This window comes from Chiroxiphia lanceolata, chromosome 22 (assembly GCF_009829145.1).
Source record: "Chiroxiphia lanceolata isolate bChiLan1 chromosome 22, bChiLan1.pri, whole genome shotgun sequence".
Classification (NCBI taxonomy): Eukaryota; Metazoa; Chordata; class Aves; order Passeriformes; family Pipridae; genus Chiroxiphia; species Chiroxiphia lanceolata.
In genome coordinates, this window is record NC_045658.1 from 2,496,959 (window position 1) to 2,512,804 (window position 15,846).

The window sequence follows — 15,846 nt, forward strand, 5'->3', positions numbered from 1 at the left end:
TCTCCACCCTCTGCTCCATCACCCTCACCTTCAGGAATAACCATTCCCTCACAGTGCCACAGGGATAAGCCATCCTAAGATAATGATGGTCATGGCTCCTGAACTTCTCAGCATCCCACATCTCCCTTTGCTTCCCAAATACCATCAGAGGACAAGCATGAAAGTAGCCAGAGATGCTCATTAGCCATTTGGGCATTTTTGGTATAACTACTGCATGAGTCACAGCTCATGTCACTGCGGTCACTGCACTTCATGGCAGTCTTTCAGCTCCTTTCCTACATGGGACACTGGGAAAGATGATGTTTTTGCCAGTCTATTTCATCAAATGGGATTTTCTGGCAAAGAAGCTCAATAAAACCTCACCTTCCAACTGCTCAGGCAAGAAACTTCACTTTATTCACCCAGATTTTCTAGGACAACTGTTAGGGCTGTATTTCTTCACTGACGAGAGAGGACTTCATTCCCAGTGGGCTCTCAGGGGCACACATGCCTGGGACACAACCTCCAAGGAGCTGCACCACCTTTACATCCCCTCAACAAGACCCACACAGGACCCTCCCACCCCACATCCCTCTATCTGGGGTATATTCTGCTTTGTTTCCTTCTCTTCAGTAAGAGAGTCCCTTAGTTAATGAGGTTATTTTGTCCATCTGAGAAGATGCCTTGGGGCACAGCAAGGTGAAACTCCTGTGATGCAACAACAGAAACTGAGAGATGCAATAGGAAATAACCATTAACAAGGGAAATCCGTTGGATGGATTTGGACCAGCATATCTTTGCCTTCATTTTGGTCACTTGGACTCCTCTCATATCAACCACAGCATCAAGTCAACCTCTGCTGACCAGTCCATAACATGGACATGGTTTAGTGGTGGACTTGGCAGTGCTGGGTTAATGGTTGATGTTCTTGGGAGACCTTTTCCAACCTAAATGGTTCTACTGTTCTATGATAACATCAATATCAGCATCACACCAACAAAGCCACCTCCACATCCCTCTCAGACCATCCAAGGGAGCCTGTGGATGGATGTGTTGATGACTTTGTGGCCAATGGCTTTGCTGGAAGCCCGGGGGGCAGCGTGGAGCTGGGATGCCTATGGAGCTGGGATGCCCATGGAGCTGGGATGCCCATGGAGCTGGGATGCCCATGGAGCTGGGATGCCCATGGAGCTGGGATGCCTATGGAGCTGGGATGCCCATGGAGCTGGGATGCCCATGGAGCTGGGATGCCTATGGAGCTGGGATGCCCATGGAGGTGGGATGCCCATGGAGTTGGGATGCCCATGGAGCTGGGATGCCCATGGAGCATCTCCCTTACAACAGCCGACGGGTTATAAACCCTGGGAAGGACCAAGCACCCACGAGTGCACACACACACACACACAAACACAACGTACAAAACATTTATTCAGCCCCAGTCTGCCCGCACAGGATGCTCAGCAGTGGTTTCACCCTGCACCCCTGGCACTGGTGCAGCTCCCAAACCCCCCCCAGTTACCCACTCGCCTCGAACGGAGCACAAAACACAACAGGGAAAGCAGCTGAGGCAGGAAATCCATCCTCGACCCGAGGAGCACGGGGCCCCTTTCAGCTGCTTCCCACCAGCCAGCAGAGACCTTGGCAGGAGTCAGGGCTGGCCCTGGGCCACCAGCCCAACCCAGCTGGGAGGGGGGGAAAGCCGTGGTGCTGCTCTGGCAACGCGCTTTCCCTTCCTCAGAAAGAAAAGACACCCAAAAAAAAGGGAACATTTCGCTTTTCCACTTGGAAAAATCCTTCTTCAGCGTCAGTTTGGTGGCTTGGAAAAGTCTTGCTGGAGGTGAGAGGCAGAGGAGGTGAGAGGATGCATTGGGTGGTCTTATATCAAACACAGTCAGTGACACTTTTGGTACATCCAGCCTTCATTTACTTCAGAGCAGCAGAACCTGTGGCATTCAGGCTTCTTTCCCCACAGTCTTTTGTAAAACCCAGTCCCAGGGAAAAAGTGTCCCATCCTTGTGCTGCAGTGCTACCACACCCATCACGTCCTCCACATGGCAGCTTCCAGGGAGCCCTGGCTGCTTCTGCACCCACAGACCAAGCCCCTCTTGGCCTGGTGGGTTTACAAAAACCCTCAACCCAGCAGCATCACAGATCCCTCCTTTTTTTTTTTCTTTTAAGGCATTTGCTGGCTCACCGGCGCTTTCTCCTGGATCTCCTCGTACTTGGGCGGAGGGGTGAGGGGCTCTATCGTGATAGGGACAGTGCTGTTCCCCTGGTCCAGGTTTAGCCTGATGTCCTTCAGGTGCAGCTTCTCTGACTTGATCCTCCGGACCTTCAGCGGCTTCAGGCGCTTGCTGAGGCGGGAGCTGTGCCGGCTGGGCTGTCTCTCCGTGCCTGGCTCTGTGCCTGCAGCTCCTGGAGCCTGGCTGCTCTCATCCAGCCCCGTCAGAGACTCGTAGGAGGGCAGGGAGACGCTCAGCCTGTTGCTCCTGTCCGAGTCTCTGGGCTCTGAGTAGCCCGTGTTCATCACCTCCTCGTAGCTGGGGACGTAGTACTGGGAGGAGGACACGTCTTCATCCTCTTCTTGACTGGAGGGGAGAGAGTTAAGGCTGTGGGCACAACATCATTTCAGCTTTTCTGTGGGTAGGGCATGGAGAGGAAAGAATAAAACCATCCCACCCTCAAAGGTTTAACTAGTTATTTGCCCTTCTGCATTATATACCAGCCCCTTTTTGCTTGACAGAACAAATCATGACCTCACTTATGTTCAGACACATTTTATTTCCTTATGTCATATGCCCATCTTTGATCATCACTTTCTCTGCCCACAAACCCTTATTCTATTGCCCAGCAGTGAATTATTCCCTCAGAAGAACACCAGTTTCTCTCCTCCTCTCTCAAAAACCAGTCAAAATACATTTGAAAGGGACATCACCTATCTTCCTTTGTTGTTCTGATGTCTTTTGGGTTGGGTACCTTGAGGTAAAGAGATTCTGCAAAGAGATTTAGCCCTGCTCTATGTCACTGTCTATGCACAGGTTTGCACATCAACATTTGCCATTTCTTTGGCATTATGAAGTTATCTTTTCAATCTAATAGGGAAAATTGGTTTTCTGGGTGGATCTGCAGACCCTGACAACAGCCAGCAGAGCCATCATCCTCTCCTGCCCCCTTGTATCCCATGTTGTCCCAACACCTCCCTGCCTCCCTCTGCACAGGGAACTGCACCAGTGTTTGTCCAGCCTGTCCCTGCAGCAGCAGCCTTTGCTCTGCTCCATGCAGATCCCTGAGCAAACAGCAGAGCCCTGCAGACTTTCACCAGGTCTAAACTCCATGGCCAGCCTCCAAGGCTGCTGGGCACGTCGGCTGCACCCAGTGAGACAGCACCTCTGCTGCACCTCTGGCTCCTCTCCCAGCGTGTGGCAGGAGCCTGGTCTCTGTGTCACCCACCACCCACCCCCCGTGTTCCCTCTCAGCACACTCCCATGTGCCAACCCAGTCAGGAGTGGCACATCTCAGCAACACTGGCTTGGCCACAGCTCTGTCTAGACCCCACTTTATACACCAACAAGGCTCCCTTCCACCTACACAGCTCCATAAATACAGCTGGAGTCATTCCTTTCCCATCTCCAGGACACATCAGAACCCCAAACCACGGCACGTGCTTGCTTATTTCAGCACACGCTGCCACCAGCCTTCCTCTCCTCGATCCAGACCTCACTGAGCTGCAACGACAGCCCCTGGTGCCATTCCTACCCCCGCTCCCGCTCCCTTTCTCCCCAGAACACCTCACCTGTCCTCCTGCTGCGAGGGCTCCGCAGCCACGTGGCGCTGCACGTGGGCGATGGCGATTTCCTCGCTCTGCCTCTTCTTGTCCCGGACGCTGAGGCAGAGGGAGAGCAGGAGCAGGAGCAGCCCTGCTCCCACCAACACGTAGGCCACCGAGAAGGTCTTGCTCTTCAGGATGCCCCCGGAGCCACGGTCGGGTTTGCTGCTGTTCCCGGCGGGGGTGGCGGGTTTCTCGGGGGGCCCGAAGCCCGGGACGAGGTTCCAGACAGCCATGATGATGCCGAGGACGAGCATCCCCAGCCCGATGGCTGTCAGGGCGTAGTGGGAGCCGTTGGCCCGGGACTGGGCCATCATTCCCGCTGCTGGATGGCCGGGCTGTCCCCTCCTCACAGCATGGCTCGGGGCAGGGGGGCTGCAGCCCTGCTAACATGCCCTCCCCGGGCAGGGTGTGAGCTCTGGGAAGAGAAGGAATGTGATGGTTAATCCATGGCAAAATGCAAAGTCTATGCAGCCACAGTAGCCACGATGATATTGTTTCATTTATGTAACACTGGAAATCTCACCCTGCCGCGCCTGTGGAGAGCACCTTGGGATATAACAAGGCAGCTGGATCCTTGCTGGCCATTCCCATCCCCGCCCTTTGCTACTTCCTCAGCTGTGATAATCACCAACCTTTGGAAACAATCAAATTACTGATGCTTGCTAAGGGCTTAGATTGCCCGTCCTTAGGAGTGTGATAACTGACGTCTTCACAGCACCAAAAAAGGCCACCCAAATCAACTTCAACAGCCCTTCTCAATGCAAACCAACCTGGAAATGCTCAGAAATGCATCTCTAGCTGAACAGCTTCCCCCTTTCCCTACAACTGGGACGGAGCAGGGCTGCTCATGGTGTTGGCTGCCTGCCCCGTGATGCCTTCCTGCCCGGAGAACAGAAACCAGAACTGCCTCTCTCCCAGCCAACCCGACCCTGTGGCTTCCCCCAGCTGCTGCCAGCAACGGCTGCCGGGATGGTGAACCCTTGTAGGGCCCTGAGCTCACTTCAGGCCGGTGCTCACCCTCCCTGGAGCAACACACACACACTCACACAGCTGGTGAGTGCCCTGGCTGCATCCCATGGGAATGTCCGAGCACTGGTATTCCCAGCCAGCCAGCCACGGGTGGGAACTCCCCCTCCACTGCCTCCACTGGATGTTTTCTGAGTTGCCAGGACCAGACGTGCTCGTTTTCTAAATATAAACCCATGGAGCCACATCTCCTGCCTGCTCACTTCCCTGACCTCAGGTGCTGTGACCCACGGGTGACAACTTGGATCCTCACAGCAGAACATCCACGTAAAGCCTCGCAGCTTTATGGATGTGCCAAGGCCATGCCAGGGATCCCTCCTTCCCTCCCTGGCTTCTGGACGCTGGTTTGGGCTCGAGGTCACCCTGGGCTGTGCTGCTGTAGGTGCTGTATCCACATCACCTACACACCCTCCAGCTCAACCCTCCAGCTCAAAAGCTGCATGTTTGCTTGTTTAGCTTGAGTGCACGCCCAGTTTGCAGGGTCAAGGGCCAGAATAGAGCAGCACTCCCAGAAAACAGACCAGCTCCAGCAGGAAAAGACACACACACAAGCCCGGAGAGGAAGAATCTGCAGAGAAACTTCCCTGCTCACTGCTGGTGCCCAGCATGGCTGGGGATACTCCCACAGGGGTGTCCCAGCCCCTTTGGACACATCCCCAGACCCGTGTGGGTCCAGGCAGGGCAGAGTCTTGGCTCCTGTGGTTTGTCCTGGGTTATGGGACACACACGAGCTGCTGAGCTCTGCCCAAAGGGAGTTGCTGGGAGGCAGGATGGGGCAAGCCCGTTGTTCCCCATGGCACAGCTCAGCACTGTGCCCAGCCCCAGCACCAGGCTGCTGCCCTGTGTGCTCCTCAGGGAGGGCATCCCCTGATCCCAGCTTTAATTCCACGCCAGTGAACAGCTGTTGAAGATGTGGAAAACTCTGCATCTGAAATGTCCTCACCAGCATTCCAAGAGCCATCCTCCCACCCAAGCCCTTACACTGTGACTGGTGGTCCCAGCACTGGCCTCTGCCCTCCCACACAGAGGTTTCATTCTCCATTTGTGCCCTGTGGGTTTTTTTCCTTACCTGTTGATCCAAACGAGCTCCCATCTTCATCACAAACACACCCATCCTCATCACAAACACATCGGCCAGCCAGGAGTTCACTTGAGAACTGCTGTGATGGCCTTGGGGCAGGAAAATTGTGCTGCACCCACGGTGGGCAGAGAACACACACAGGGCTGCTCGCATTTACCCATGGTGTCTAAACCTCTGTGCCTGTTCACAATCTCTGCGGCTTCCCTCAGGCACCTCAGTCCTGGAAGTGGCAGGATTTCAGCTCCTACGTCACCTCTGTGCCTGGAAGTTTTCCACAGATGCCTCACAGTGCTACCCTGCAGCCCAGCAATCAGATTAAAACAGAAGACTTGCTATTCCAGTCTGTATCTCCATTGAATTAGCTGCTCTCCTGGCTTTCCAGAGCTGCTTCTATCTCTGATCCAACAGCTCTCCTGCTGCCCTGACATCACAGCTGGAGAAGGGAGTTACTGCTGCCTCTGTCTTGGGTCCAGCATCCCCAGAGCTGTCTGGATGCTCATCCCTCAATCACAGAATGGTTTGGGTGGGAAGGAACTTTAAAGCTCATCCAGTTCCACCCCCTGCCATGGCCAGGGACATCTTCCACTAGCCCAGGTTGCTCCAAGCCCCGTCCAACCTGGCCTTGAACACTTGCAGGGATGGGGCAGCCACAGCTTCTCTGGTCAACCTGTGCCAGGGCCTCCCCACCCTCACAGGGAAGAATTTCTTCGTAATATCCAATCTAAATCAACCCTCTTTTACTTTAAAACCATCTCCCCTTGTCCTTTCACAACAGGCCCTGCTAAAAAGTTTGTCCCCAGCAGGTGGGCAAGCAGTGCCTGAGTGCTCCAGCCCCCTCCAGCCCCATTCCCCTTCCCTCTGCCCACAGCATGGGATCCTCCCCTCCATCTCGTCTATCACACTCCTGTGCTCTGCCCTGGCAATGATTTACACCAGGATCTCCAAATCATTAAACTCCACCGGCGCACCTTCAAAGCCGGAGGGGCATCCACAGCTCCTCCGGGCTTCCCGCACCTCTCCCCAAATCCTGCAGGCTGCCAGAGCCCAGGGATGCTTCCTGACTTTTCTTGGGACATTTCCAAGTGTTAATTGGGCATGGGAGGGCTCGGGATAAGCCTGTTCTCAGCACCACACGCCACCATGCCTGGATGTGCCCGGAAGGCTTTGGCACAGGCACCCAGGTGGAGCGGCAGCAGGGAGCACCTTCCCTTCCATGGGAGACAGACCCACCCAGTGGGGCCAGCCCTAGATCATGCCCCATATCCCGGTGCTCCCAGAGAAATGCCAGCCCCACTGGCTGACTGACAAGGAAGCCCGACACCCTCCGCTGCCCACAGCAGCACCCACGCTCCTCTGCCCTCCACAACCTTTGGATTTTTCCCCTCCCATGACATCACCTTCCTGCTCACGCTCCAGCAGCAACCCCTTTGTCACGGGATCACAAGAGATGAGTCTGCAGTTCAGAGAACAGGTCAAACCCTGACAGAGTGACATGGGATGAGCTCCAGGGCTTCCTTCACTCCCGAGGAGTCATTGGAGCAACAGTGCATGGCTCCCAACACACCTCCATGGAGCAACACATCCCCTCGGAGCTGCCTCCCAAAACCAGGGTGCAACCCCAGCACTGCTCATAAAAAACAAAACTAACTCTTTGGAAATTAAAAAAATAAATAAATAAACCCATTCTCTAACTACCCAAGGATCCCAGAGTCTCCTCTCTGTTAGATTACAAGGCTCTACTTTCTTCCTCATGCTTCCAACCCAGACAACCTGCTCATTAACCCCCTTCCCTGCTAATTGCTGACCTTGACACATCCTCAGGAGCTAGTTCCTGCAGTGGCCCTCATTACACAAGGGTCCAACCCACCAGGAGCACAAAAGTCCATGTGGGGTTGGAAAAACGACACCCAGGACATGGATGATATTTTCACAGGATCCCAGAACGGTTTGGGTTGGAAGGAACCTTAAAGAGCATCTTGTTCCAAGCCCCTGCCACAGTTTCTCTTTTTTTGTTTGGCCCTTCTTGCTGCCCCTGTTACACTTGTCCCAGGAAAAGGGATGTTTCTTGCCAGATGCAGCCCAAGGAATGTGAGGAATACCCAGAGAAATCCAGCAGAGCCAGGAAAAGCAGCATCACTGCTGATTTAGCCAATTTCTGATCTTTTGGACAAATCCCAGCCCATTTTAGGGCATCCCATCAGGGAATAGAAACCTGGAGGGGCAGCCCCGTGCAGACCATCAGGGCTTTTCCACATTTTGCTTACACTTCCTGCCTAGAGCACAGAAGAATGCATCCACATCCATCACTCCCGACATTCCCTGCAGACATTTAAGAGCTATTTAACCCTCTTTTTCCCTTACGTTTCATTTTTAGCAACCCCTCCTCGGCTGCACCTCGGGGAGAGCAGCTTTCCTCAAACCCTGCCCAAGGCTCTCCCCCTCTCCCACTCCAGAGGGAGCCGGGAAGGGGGGCCCTGACTCTGCCACTTCCTGAAAAACAAGGGAGTCACGGGAAAGCCCATTCCCGGGCTCAGGATGCTGCAACCCACCCGGCTGGCCGTGGCCTCCACAGCCACAGTGACGGGGCACACAAAACACCCCATGTCCACGACACCATTCCCAAGCCACCTCCCTGTGCTGCATCCTTCGGAACTCCGGGAATCGCCAAGGGTTTCTGAAGTGGCAGGGCTCACACAAGCCACAGTAGCCACACTCCTGAGCTGTAATCATGACTCTGCAGCAGCCATTGCCTTGACCTTTGCCACTGAGATATAAGAAACTGCCTCCCAGACTCTTTTCTCCCCGTAATTCCATTATATCCATCCGAGCGGCGCCTGCTGGAAAGCGGTAATGGACAGGGACAGAGAGTCCTTTTACGTTTGTGTTTCAGGACGTTGCCATTTATTCCTGGGGACAATGTGCTGCTGCGGGCACCGAGGCTGTGCTGGCACCGGCTCACAGCAGGTCAGCGAGCCCTCGCTGTGTCCCAGCCACCGTGTGAACAGTGTCCCCTGGCTCACACCGGGACCTAGTGCCAGCCTAAGGCTTCCAGGCCCGGCTCTGCTAAACCAGGGATGGGGGGTTGAGGTGCTCACCTCTCTCCGGGGAGCTGAATTCCCTGTGTGCCTAGGCCTGGGAAAGCACGCCTGCCTGGGAAAATCCCAGCACTTTGACTCTTTCTCCTTCCCGCTTTCCCTTGGGTGCCACTGTGCACCTCTGAGCTTGGATTTATTTCTTTTTTAAATTCTCCTAATCTGCTGTTTCCTCTGAGATAAAGCCACTACTCCACAGCCTTCCCCCTGTTTTTTGTTCTAGGACCTCTCCCCATCTCCATGCCAGAGAACACCCAGATAACACACTCTCCTCCAGAGCCTTCCAGCACTCAGAGGCATTATCCATCTGCCCTTTTGATGCCCTCCAAAGCCAAACCTAGCATTCCCACTTCCTCACAGCCCTCCTGGAGTGCTCTAAGCAGCTCCTGTGACACCACAGCAGCCCCTGGAGCCTTATCTCCCCTTGCTGAAAGCCACTAACCCAACACATCCCACTGCCATCAGCCTCGCCAGCACCACCCTCCTCATCCTCACACTGGATTTTCAGTGACACCTTTTACCCCAACGCAGCATCACCTCTCCCCATGCTTTTTCAAAAGGTTTTCCAACAAGTGTGACCCACAAAGAAAACCTACTGTGGATGGCTAAGGAGCCCACGAAGCAGGAAGGGAGCGAGAGGTGATGCCAGGGCACACGGAGCTGGCCGGGCAGCCAAGGGACACAGAGCAGCCAGGCACAAAGCAGGAGTGTTCCGCAACGTGGGCACAGGTATTTTGATAGGGATGGAGGTTTTCTGGGAATTGTGTCACTACATGCCACCTGCACTGCTCATACAAGGATATTCAGTTGCTTTCGTGGAGCCTCGACACCAGTTTCTGCCTCTTAAATACACAGGGAACAAGAAAAGTGTGGAGCAGCACTGGGAGACAGACACACACCTGGGCTGCCGGAGGGATCCCTCCTCCCAGACTGCTGCTGGAGTTTGGGCAGACAGCCCTGCCCAGCCCTGGCCCCCTGGCATCTCCTCATGGCACCGCCACGGCGCCGAACACCGACACTCAGCTCTCTTCAGGGCACCCGTGGCCAAACATTCCTCCTTCCCCGGGCACTTGCCTTCCTAAGGGTTTTCCCACCCGTGTAATTACACAGCTAAAATCAAAGGCATGTCACATACTTCCGAGTCACCTCGGTCCAGGGCTGGGTTCACCAGCCCCACACCCACATGCTCCTCACTGACACCTGGGAGGTTTCCCTTTCTGGCTGTCATGCCAAGATACCCAGGGCTGTGGACAGCTGCAGGATGCTCTGATATGCTGTAGAGGGATGTGTTGTGGCCATGTCCCATCAGGCAGTGGCCAAGGTCTGCTCCAGAGAGCTTTAAGCTGGAAAGCCAGGACCACACCTCTTGGTGCAGCTTCACCCTCTATGCAGAGGCGAGGGCAGCCCGTCTCCCATGGGACACACTCCTGCAACTGCTGGTTTCTGCTCCCACATCCACATTTCCCAACAAACCCAGCTAGACAGCAACGCTCGCCCCCACCCTGTCACCTCCAAAAATCAAATACCAGCGTCAGCAGACAACCACTTGTGAGACACCTGTGGGTCTGCTGAACCCTCAAAGCCTCCAGGCCGCTCTTTCTTCAGCAGGAATGTCACGACAGGAAGAGCAGAGCCCCCACTGACCGGCGCCCGGCCCCGACCTGCCCTGCGCAGGTCTCCTTCTCCTTGGCTTTGTTTGCTTTCCTGGCTCACACACGGTCCCTGCACCTTCCCGGGGACGGACGTACCCGAGCCGTGGGCTCGTGATCCGTGACACTCCTCTGAGCTGCCACCCACGGGACCCGGCTGCCGGGCACCGGCGGGTTTGGCGTGGGGGTCACCTGGCACCCTCCCTGCTGCTGATCCTTCCCAAAACGATCCTTCCCTGAAGTGCCAGCTGATCCTTCCCAAAACGGCAGCCACTCCTCCCCCCACGCTCAGCGCGGCCACCCCGATGCTCACAAGGGCCGAGGAAGGTGCCCCAAGCCCAAGTGTCCCCAAGGGGTGACCCCAAGGCACCGCTGCTCCCCAAACCCCGGCGCTCCGACCCTCCAGTGCCCAGCCCCCGCTTCGGGGGTGATTTACCCGCTTCGGGGGGGTTTGCTCCTGCTCTGTGGCGTGTTTCCCCCTCTCTGCCGGTGTTCCCCGCACTTCGGAGGTTACCCCAGCCCAGCCCGCGACTCCGACTCCCTCCCGGTCCCTCTCCCGGTCCCCGTTCCCGGCGGGACCGAGCCCAGCCCGCCCCGCTCCCGGCTCCCAGCGCTCCCGTGGGTCCCAGCCCGGCGGTCCCGGCCCTGCTCGGCCCAGGGGGGTCCCGTCGATTCGCGGCTCCCCCAGCCCCACGTACCTCCCCGGCGGCGGCGGCTGCGGAGGGTCCGTGCGGGGCCGCTCCGCCCTCCCGGCCCGGCCCTCCCGGGGCGGCGCTTCCCGGGACCGGCCCCGCCGCTCCCCGGGCTCTGTTCCGGGAAACCGAGACAGCGGAGGGGGCAGCAGCGAGGAGACCCCCTCAAACCAGCGCAGAGACCCGCAAACCATCGGGGAGACCCCTCCAAACCATCGGGGAGACCCCTCCAAACCATCGGGGAGACATCCCCCCCCAAACCGGGTGCCTGTCCCAGCTGGGGATGCCGATCAGGTCACCTCCTCGGAGCACCGTGCAGCCCCTGCTCCAAACATCACAGCCCCCATCTCTAGTTTAATAGAACCCCAAAATGGTTTGGTTGGAAAGGAACCTTAAAGCCCATCCAGTTTCACCCCCTGCCATGGGCAGGGACACCTTCCACTAGCCCAGGTTGCCCCAAACCCCATCCAACCCGGCCTTGGACACTTCCAGAGATGGGGCAGCCACAGCATCTCTGGGCAACCTGTGTCAGGGCTTTACCACCCTCACAGGGAAGGATTTCTTCCCAACATCTAACTAAAGTTTTAGTTTTCAATCTGTAGTTTAAAACCCAGCTTGTGAGGCATCTGCATTATGAAACCAGCTTGTGTGGAGCCTTTCCTCTATCAGTTCCCAACCCTGTGTGCAGAAGTTCTGTTTTGAGGAACCCAACTGCTCAGGCTCATGACTCCATTCACCAAGGCAAAGCTGACATCCCCACAAAGCCTGTGCTCCCAGGGAGCCTGGAAAGTGCTTTTTATCAGTCTGCTGTCCTCTACAAACACTCGCAGTTAACCACCTGCTTGCCAGGAAGAGCCATTCCGGGCATGGCCCTCACCATGGCTACTGGCCATGTGCCTTGTCCTCATAGCCAGACAGTCCCACGGTTTCCAGACTGAACTGCAGGGACCAGACCTGAGCTTTGGCAAAACCATTTGCAACTAATGCCGTGTCCAGTGTCACCTCTCCCCGGATGCCATCCCAACAACAACTGTGATGCATTTTTCCAGGCCCTTCTCACACCCAGCCATCATAATAAACACCAACAAAGACTCAAATTCTGTCAGAGATGACTCTGCAGTTTTTCCTGTCCCTTAAGCCCTGCAAGTCCTTGCAAAGGCAAAAGCCATCACGAACCCAACAGAAACTTGTCACATCTCCTGGCGTGACTCAGCGCGCCACAGCCCTGCCTCGGGGCCACCGGTGTTCGGGATTCTTGGGAAACCCCCCTGCTTCCCTGCATCCCTCCCTCCCAGCACAGTCCCTCGTGAGGCTGACGGTATTTTCCACTGACTCACCTGCCCCGGCGCACGGCAGCGATACCTTCCTCCTCTAATCAAAGAGCAATTCCCAGAGTTGTTCTATAAAAAGAAATAGTTATTAAGCGTAGCTGCGTATTTATTTTTTTTTTTAACTCGTACGGATTGTTTTGCATTTTCCGGCTTGGCCACCGGCTCAGGCAAATTCACCCCACTTCAGGCAAATTTCCTCCTCTCCTGCCCCACCTTCCTGTGTCAAACACGGACCCGTCATCCCAAGCAGCTCTGTCAGTCAGGAGACATAACAGGGAATTCTTTTCTCTATAAGAAAGCAGGGGGAGCACGGACTTCACACACTGACTGCCCCCGATCCGGCGCAGGGAGAGCTCCGAGCCAGGTCACCCCCCTGCAGAGAGGCCCTGGAGACCGTGAGCACAGAGGGGACATTCATAACTTGGCTCCTCAGGTTCCCACTCCACAAAGCTGAATTTTGGCCAGAAATGGGCTTTTCAGTGGCAGTGGAGCAGGATCAAGGTGGGAGGGGCTTGCTCGGCCCCCTTGGATGGCTGCTAAGGCACCTGCCCTTCCCTCCACACACTTCACATCCATCTCTTGGTCTCGCCTTTCCAGCTCCAGCAGCCATCCCAGTGTGGGGATTTATCTATGGCAGCTCAACTCCTCCCCTTGCAAACACTCCTTGCCCAGTCCAGGGCAGGCTGGGACCTCTCCAGGGTGTTTATCCAGCCAGATATGCAGGATACAGAGCACAGGAATGCCAAGGGGGGAACTGAAGCCCCACTGGACCCACCAGCAGGTAACAAAAGGGCCTTTCAGAAGGGCATCTGATGCCCTGGTACGTGCAGAGGTGCCAGGGGCTCATATTACCCTGCCTTGGAGGCAGAAATTGCTCACTGGCAGTTTTCCTTGCTTTTTCCTGCTCAGAAGTGCTCAGCATGTATTATAAAGTCACCACTGAAAGCCCAGCCATACCCCAGGATTCCTCCAAACCTTTCCAACAGTGAGTCAAAAGCACTGCTCTGGGTGACACGTTGCTCCTGGATACCTGCAGCTGGATGGCTTGTCCTGAAAGAGGGAAAGCCCATCCCTGGGAATCAGGTCAGCAGAGCCACCAGACTGCACGTATATATTTTATGATATTATTATATTACAAGGTCACGGAGTGATAGGACAAGGGGTTGATGTAGATTAGATAGGAAGAAATTGGATGAGGGTGTTGAGGAAGGATGTCTATCTAGATTAGGATTAGAATATCTATTTAGATCTAGATTACATAGGAAGGAATAGGAAGAGGGTGGTGAAGGCCTGGCACAGGTTACCCAGAGAAGCTGTGGCTGCCCCATCCCTGGAAGTGTTCAAGGCCAGGTTGGATGGGGCTTAGAGCAACCTGGGCCAGTGGAAGGTGTCCCTGCCCATGGCAGGGAGTGGAATTGGATGGTCTTTAAGGTCCCTTCCAACCGAAACCATTCTGGGATTCTATGATTAGAGAGAGACTTAGCACCTAATTAGCACCAGAAGTACAATATATATATATAAATATGTTATATATAATGGAACATGGCAGAGCCCCAGCTTTGACCCAGGATAAGAGTCCATCCCAGCCCACTCCATGATGGGCTCCCTCAGATCCCAATTCCCAGCCCAGCCCACACACACTGGTCCATACTGGTATCTCTCTTCATCATGCCTGAGTTTCTACACCCCAATTTAGAGAGTCCCTGCCGGGGCTGCAGGCTGGGAACCTGCCACGCAAGTGGGAAAAAGGAGGAAAACCAGCCACTCGGGAGGCATTTCCGCAGGCTCCCGGTGGGAGGGTGTGACCTGCCGGCACCTCCCGGCCAGGAGCGGAGCCGGCGGCCCCCGCGGCTGCCGGGACGTGGCGCAGAGCTCGGCGGTTCCAGTACAACCAGTTCAACCACCGCGCCAGGTCACCGTCTGCATCTCAAGCACACACGCACGTCTGCAACCTGGAAAACAGCGTAAATAAAGCTGCCGTGTTTAACAGAGAGAATAATCAGTAACCGGCTGCCTCCTCCCGGAGCCGACCCGGGGGCTGCTGCATCCCATCGGGGAAGCTCTGCCTTGGTCAGGGACTCGGGAATAGGAGAGCCAGGGTTAGAGGATAACAGGGCTGGGAGAGAAGAGCTCCGGTGGTGTCGTGCAGGTGGGTATCAAAAAAAGCTGAGCAGATATTTAATGTAGCTTTTCAGAATCAGGAGCAGATGGTGAGCGAGGGCTTGTGCCCAAGAATGGGGAAGTGCTGGGAAATCACTCACCAGCGATGATAAAACTCCAAGGAAACCTTCCTACCTGGATATGGGGCCTGATCACAGCTCTGGTGTCCCGGCTGGATGGAGCAGAGCCACTTGGTCTGTGCTGCTGCAGGAGTTTGTGGCGGTGTCAGGTCGGGGCAGTGGGAAGCCAAGGACAGGGGCTGCTGTGGGGACAGCTGCAGGGACAATGGCAGAGCAGGATATCTCAAAGGATAACTGCATCAAAGGATGCTCTCGGGCATCCCCTGGGCTGTGCAGGCAAGGACTCAAAGGCACTTCCAGCATTGGCTTCATACACAGGAAGCAGCACCAGCAGAAGACACCTTCAGGGAAAACACTGAAAATGGGTGAATTAGTGACAGGCACATTCCTGAATTTCAGCAATTCTGAGCAATAAACCAACAGCCTCAGTGGTGGCCCTTGACACCAGCATTTGGGGAGATGCCACCATCACCCACACACTGTGACCAACCCCATCTTAAACCCCACCAACCTCCAGATGATTTATTCAGCTATCTGGTGTATACCAGTTTAGCTCTTCATCACCAAAAATCTAGCCCGGGGAGGTGAGATCACCCCTGCTAAAGCCATGGGGTGAGTCAGTGCCAAGGCAGGAAACCTCCCAGACTCACCTCTGTTTGACCTCTCAACCCCACTCCTGACCCACACATTACCCACCAGTGCACGGCTGTGGCACGGCAGGTGAACACGGCTCAGGTTGTAACATCAGCAGAGATGGTGTCAGGACCAGAACTGCTGATTTACACACCAGCAAAGGGGTGCTGGAGCCCCAGGGTGCCCCCTCTGTGGGGTACCCCAGCCATCCCACCAACACAACACCCCGTGCCCTCGCAGAGCACTGGGATATTTTAGACCTTTCTCGGTCTAAAGTCCTCACGGGGGGAAAAG

General features: G+C 55.5%; 1 protein-coding gene across 6 annotated transcripts; it reads right to left on the bottom strand.

Moving 5' to 3' along the window:
• Positions 1-1,389: 1,389 nt before the first annotated feature.
• TMEM51 (transmembrane protein 51) lies at positions 1,390-14,009 on the bottom strand. Of its 6 annotated transcripts, XM_032709074.1 has the most exons (4): positions 13,532-14,009; positions 12,686-12,748; positions 3,773-4,223; positions 1,390-2,588 (listed from the first exon to the last, which is right to left on the bottom strand). In XM_032709074.1, exons 3-4 carry the CDS (start codon positions 4,120-4,122, stop codon positions 2,153-2,155), a joined length of 786 nt encoding a protein of 261 aa, XP_032564965.1. In that variant the 5' UTR covers positions 4,123-4,223; positions 12,686-12,748; positions 13,532-14,009; the 3' UTR covers positions 1,390-2,152. The 6 variants fall into 6 exon arrangements, with proteins under 6 accessions (XP_032564965.1, XP_032564964.1, XP_032564968.1 ...); XM_032709073.1 differs by having other exon boundaries at positions 12,686-14,009; XM_032709077.1 differs by lacking the exon at positions 13,532-14,009 and having other exon boundaries at positions 1,390-2,567.
• Positions 14,010-15,846: the final 1,837 nt, after the last annotated feature.

Excerpts from the sequence above, each read along its gene's own strand:
- TMEM51 (XM_032709074.1), bottom strand. The coding sequence starts at position 4,122 with ATGATGGCCCAGTCCCGGGCCAACGGCTCCCACTACGCCCTGACAGCC. Across the intron at positions 2,589-3,772 it reads CCCTCGCAGCAGGAGGACAG|CCTTAACTCTCTCCCCTCCA; the intron begins GTGAGGTGTTCT and ends TTGTGCCCACAG.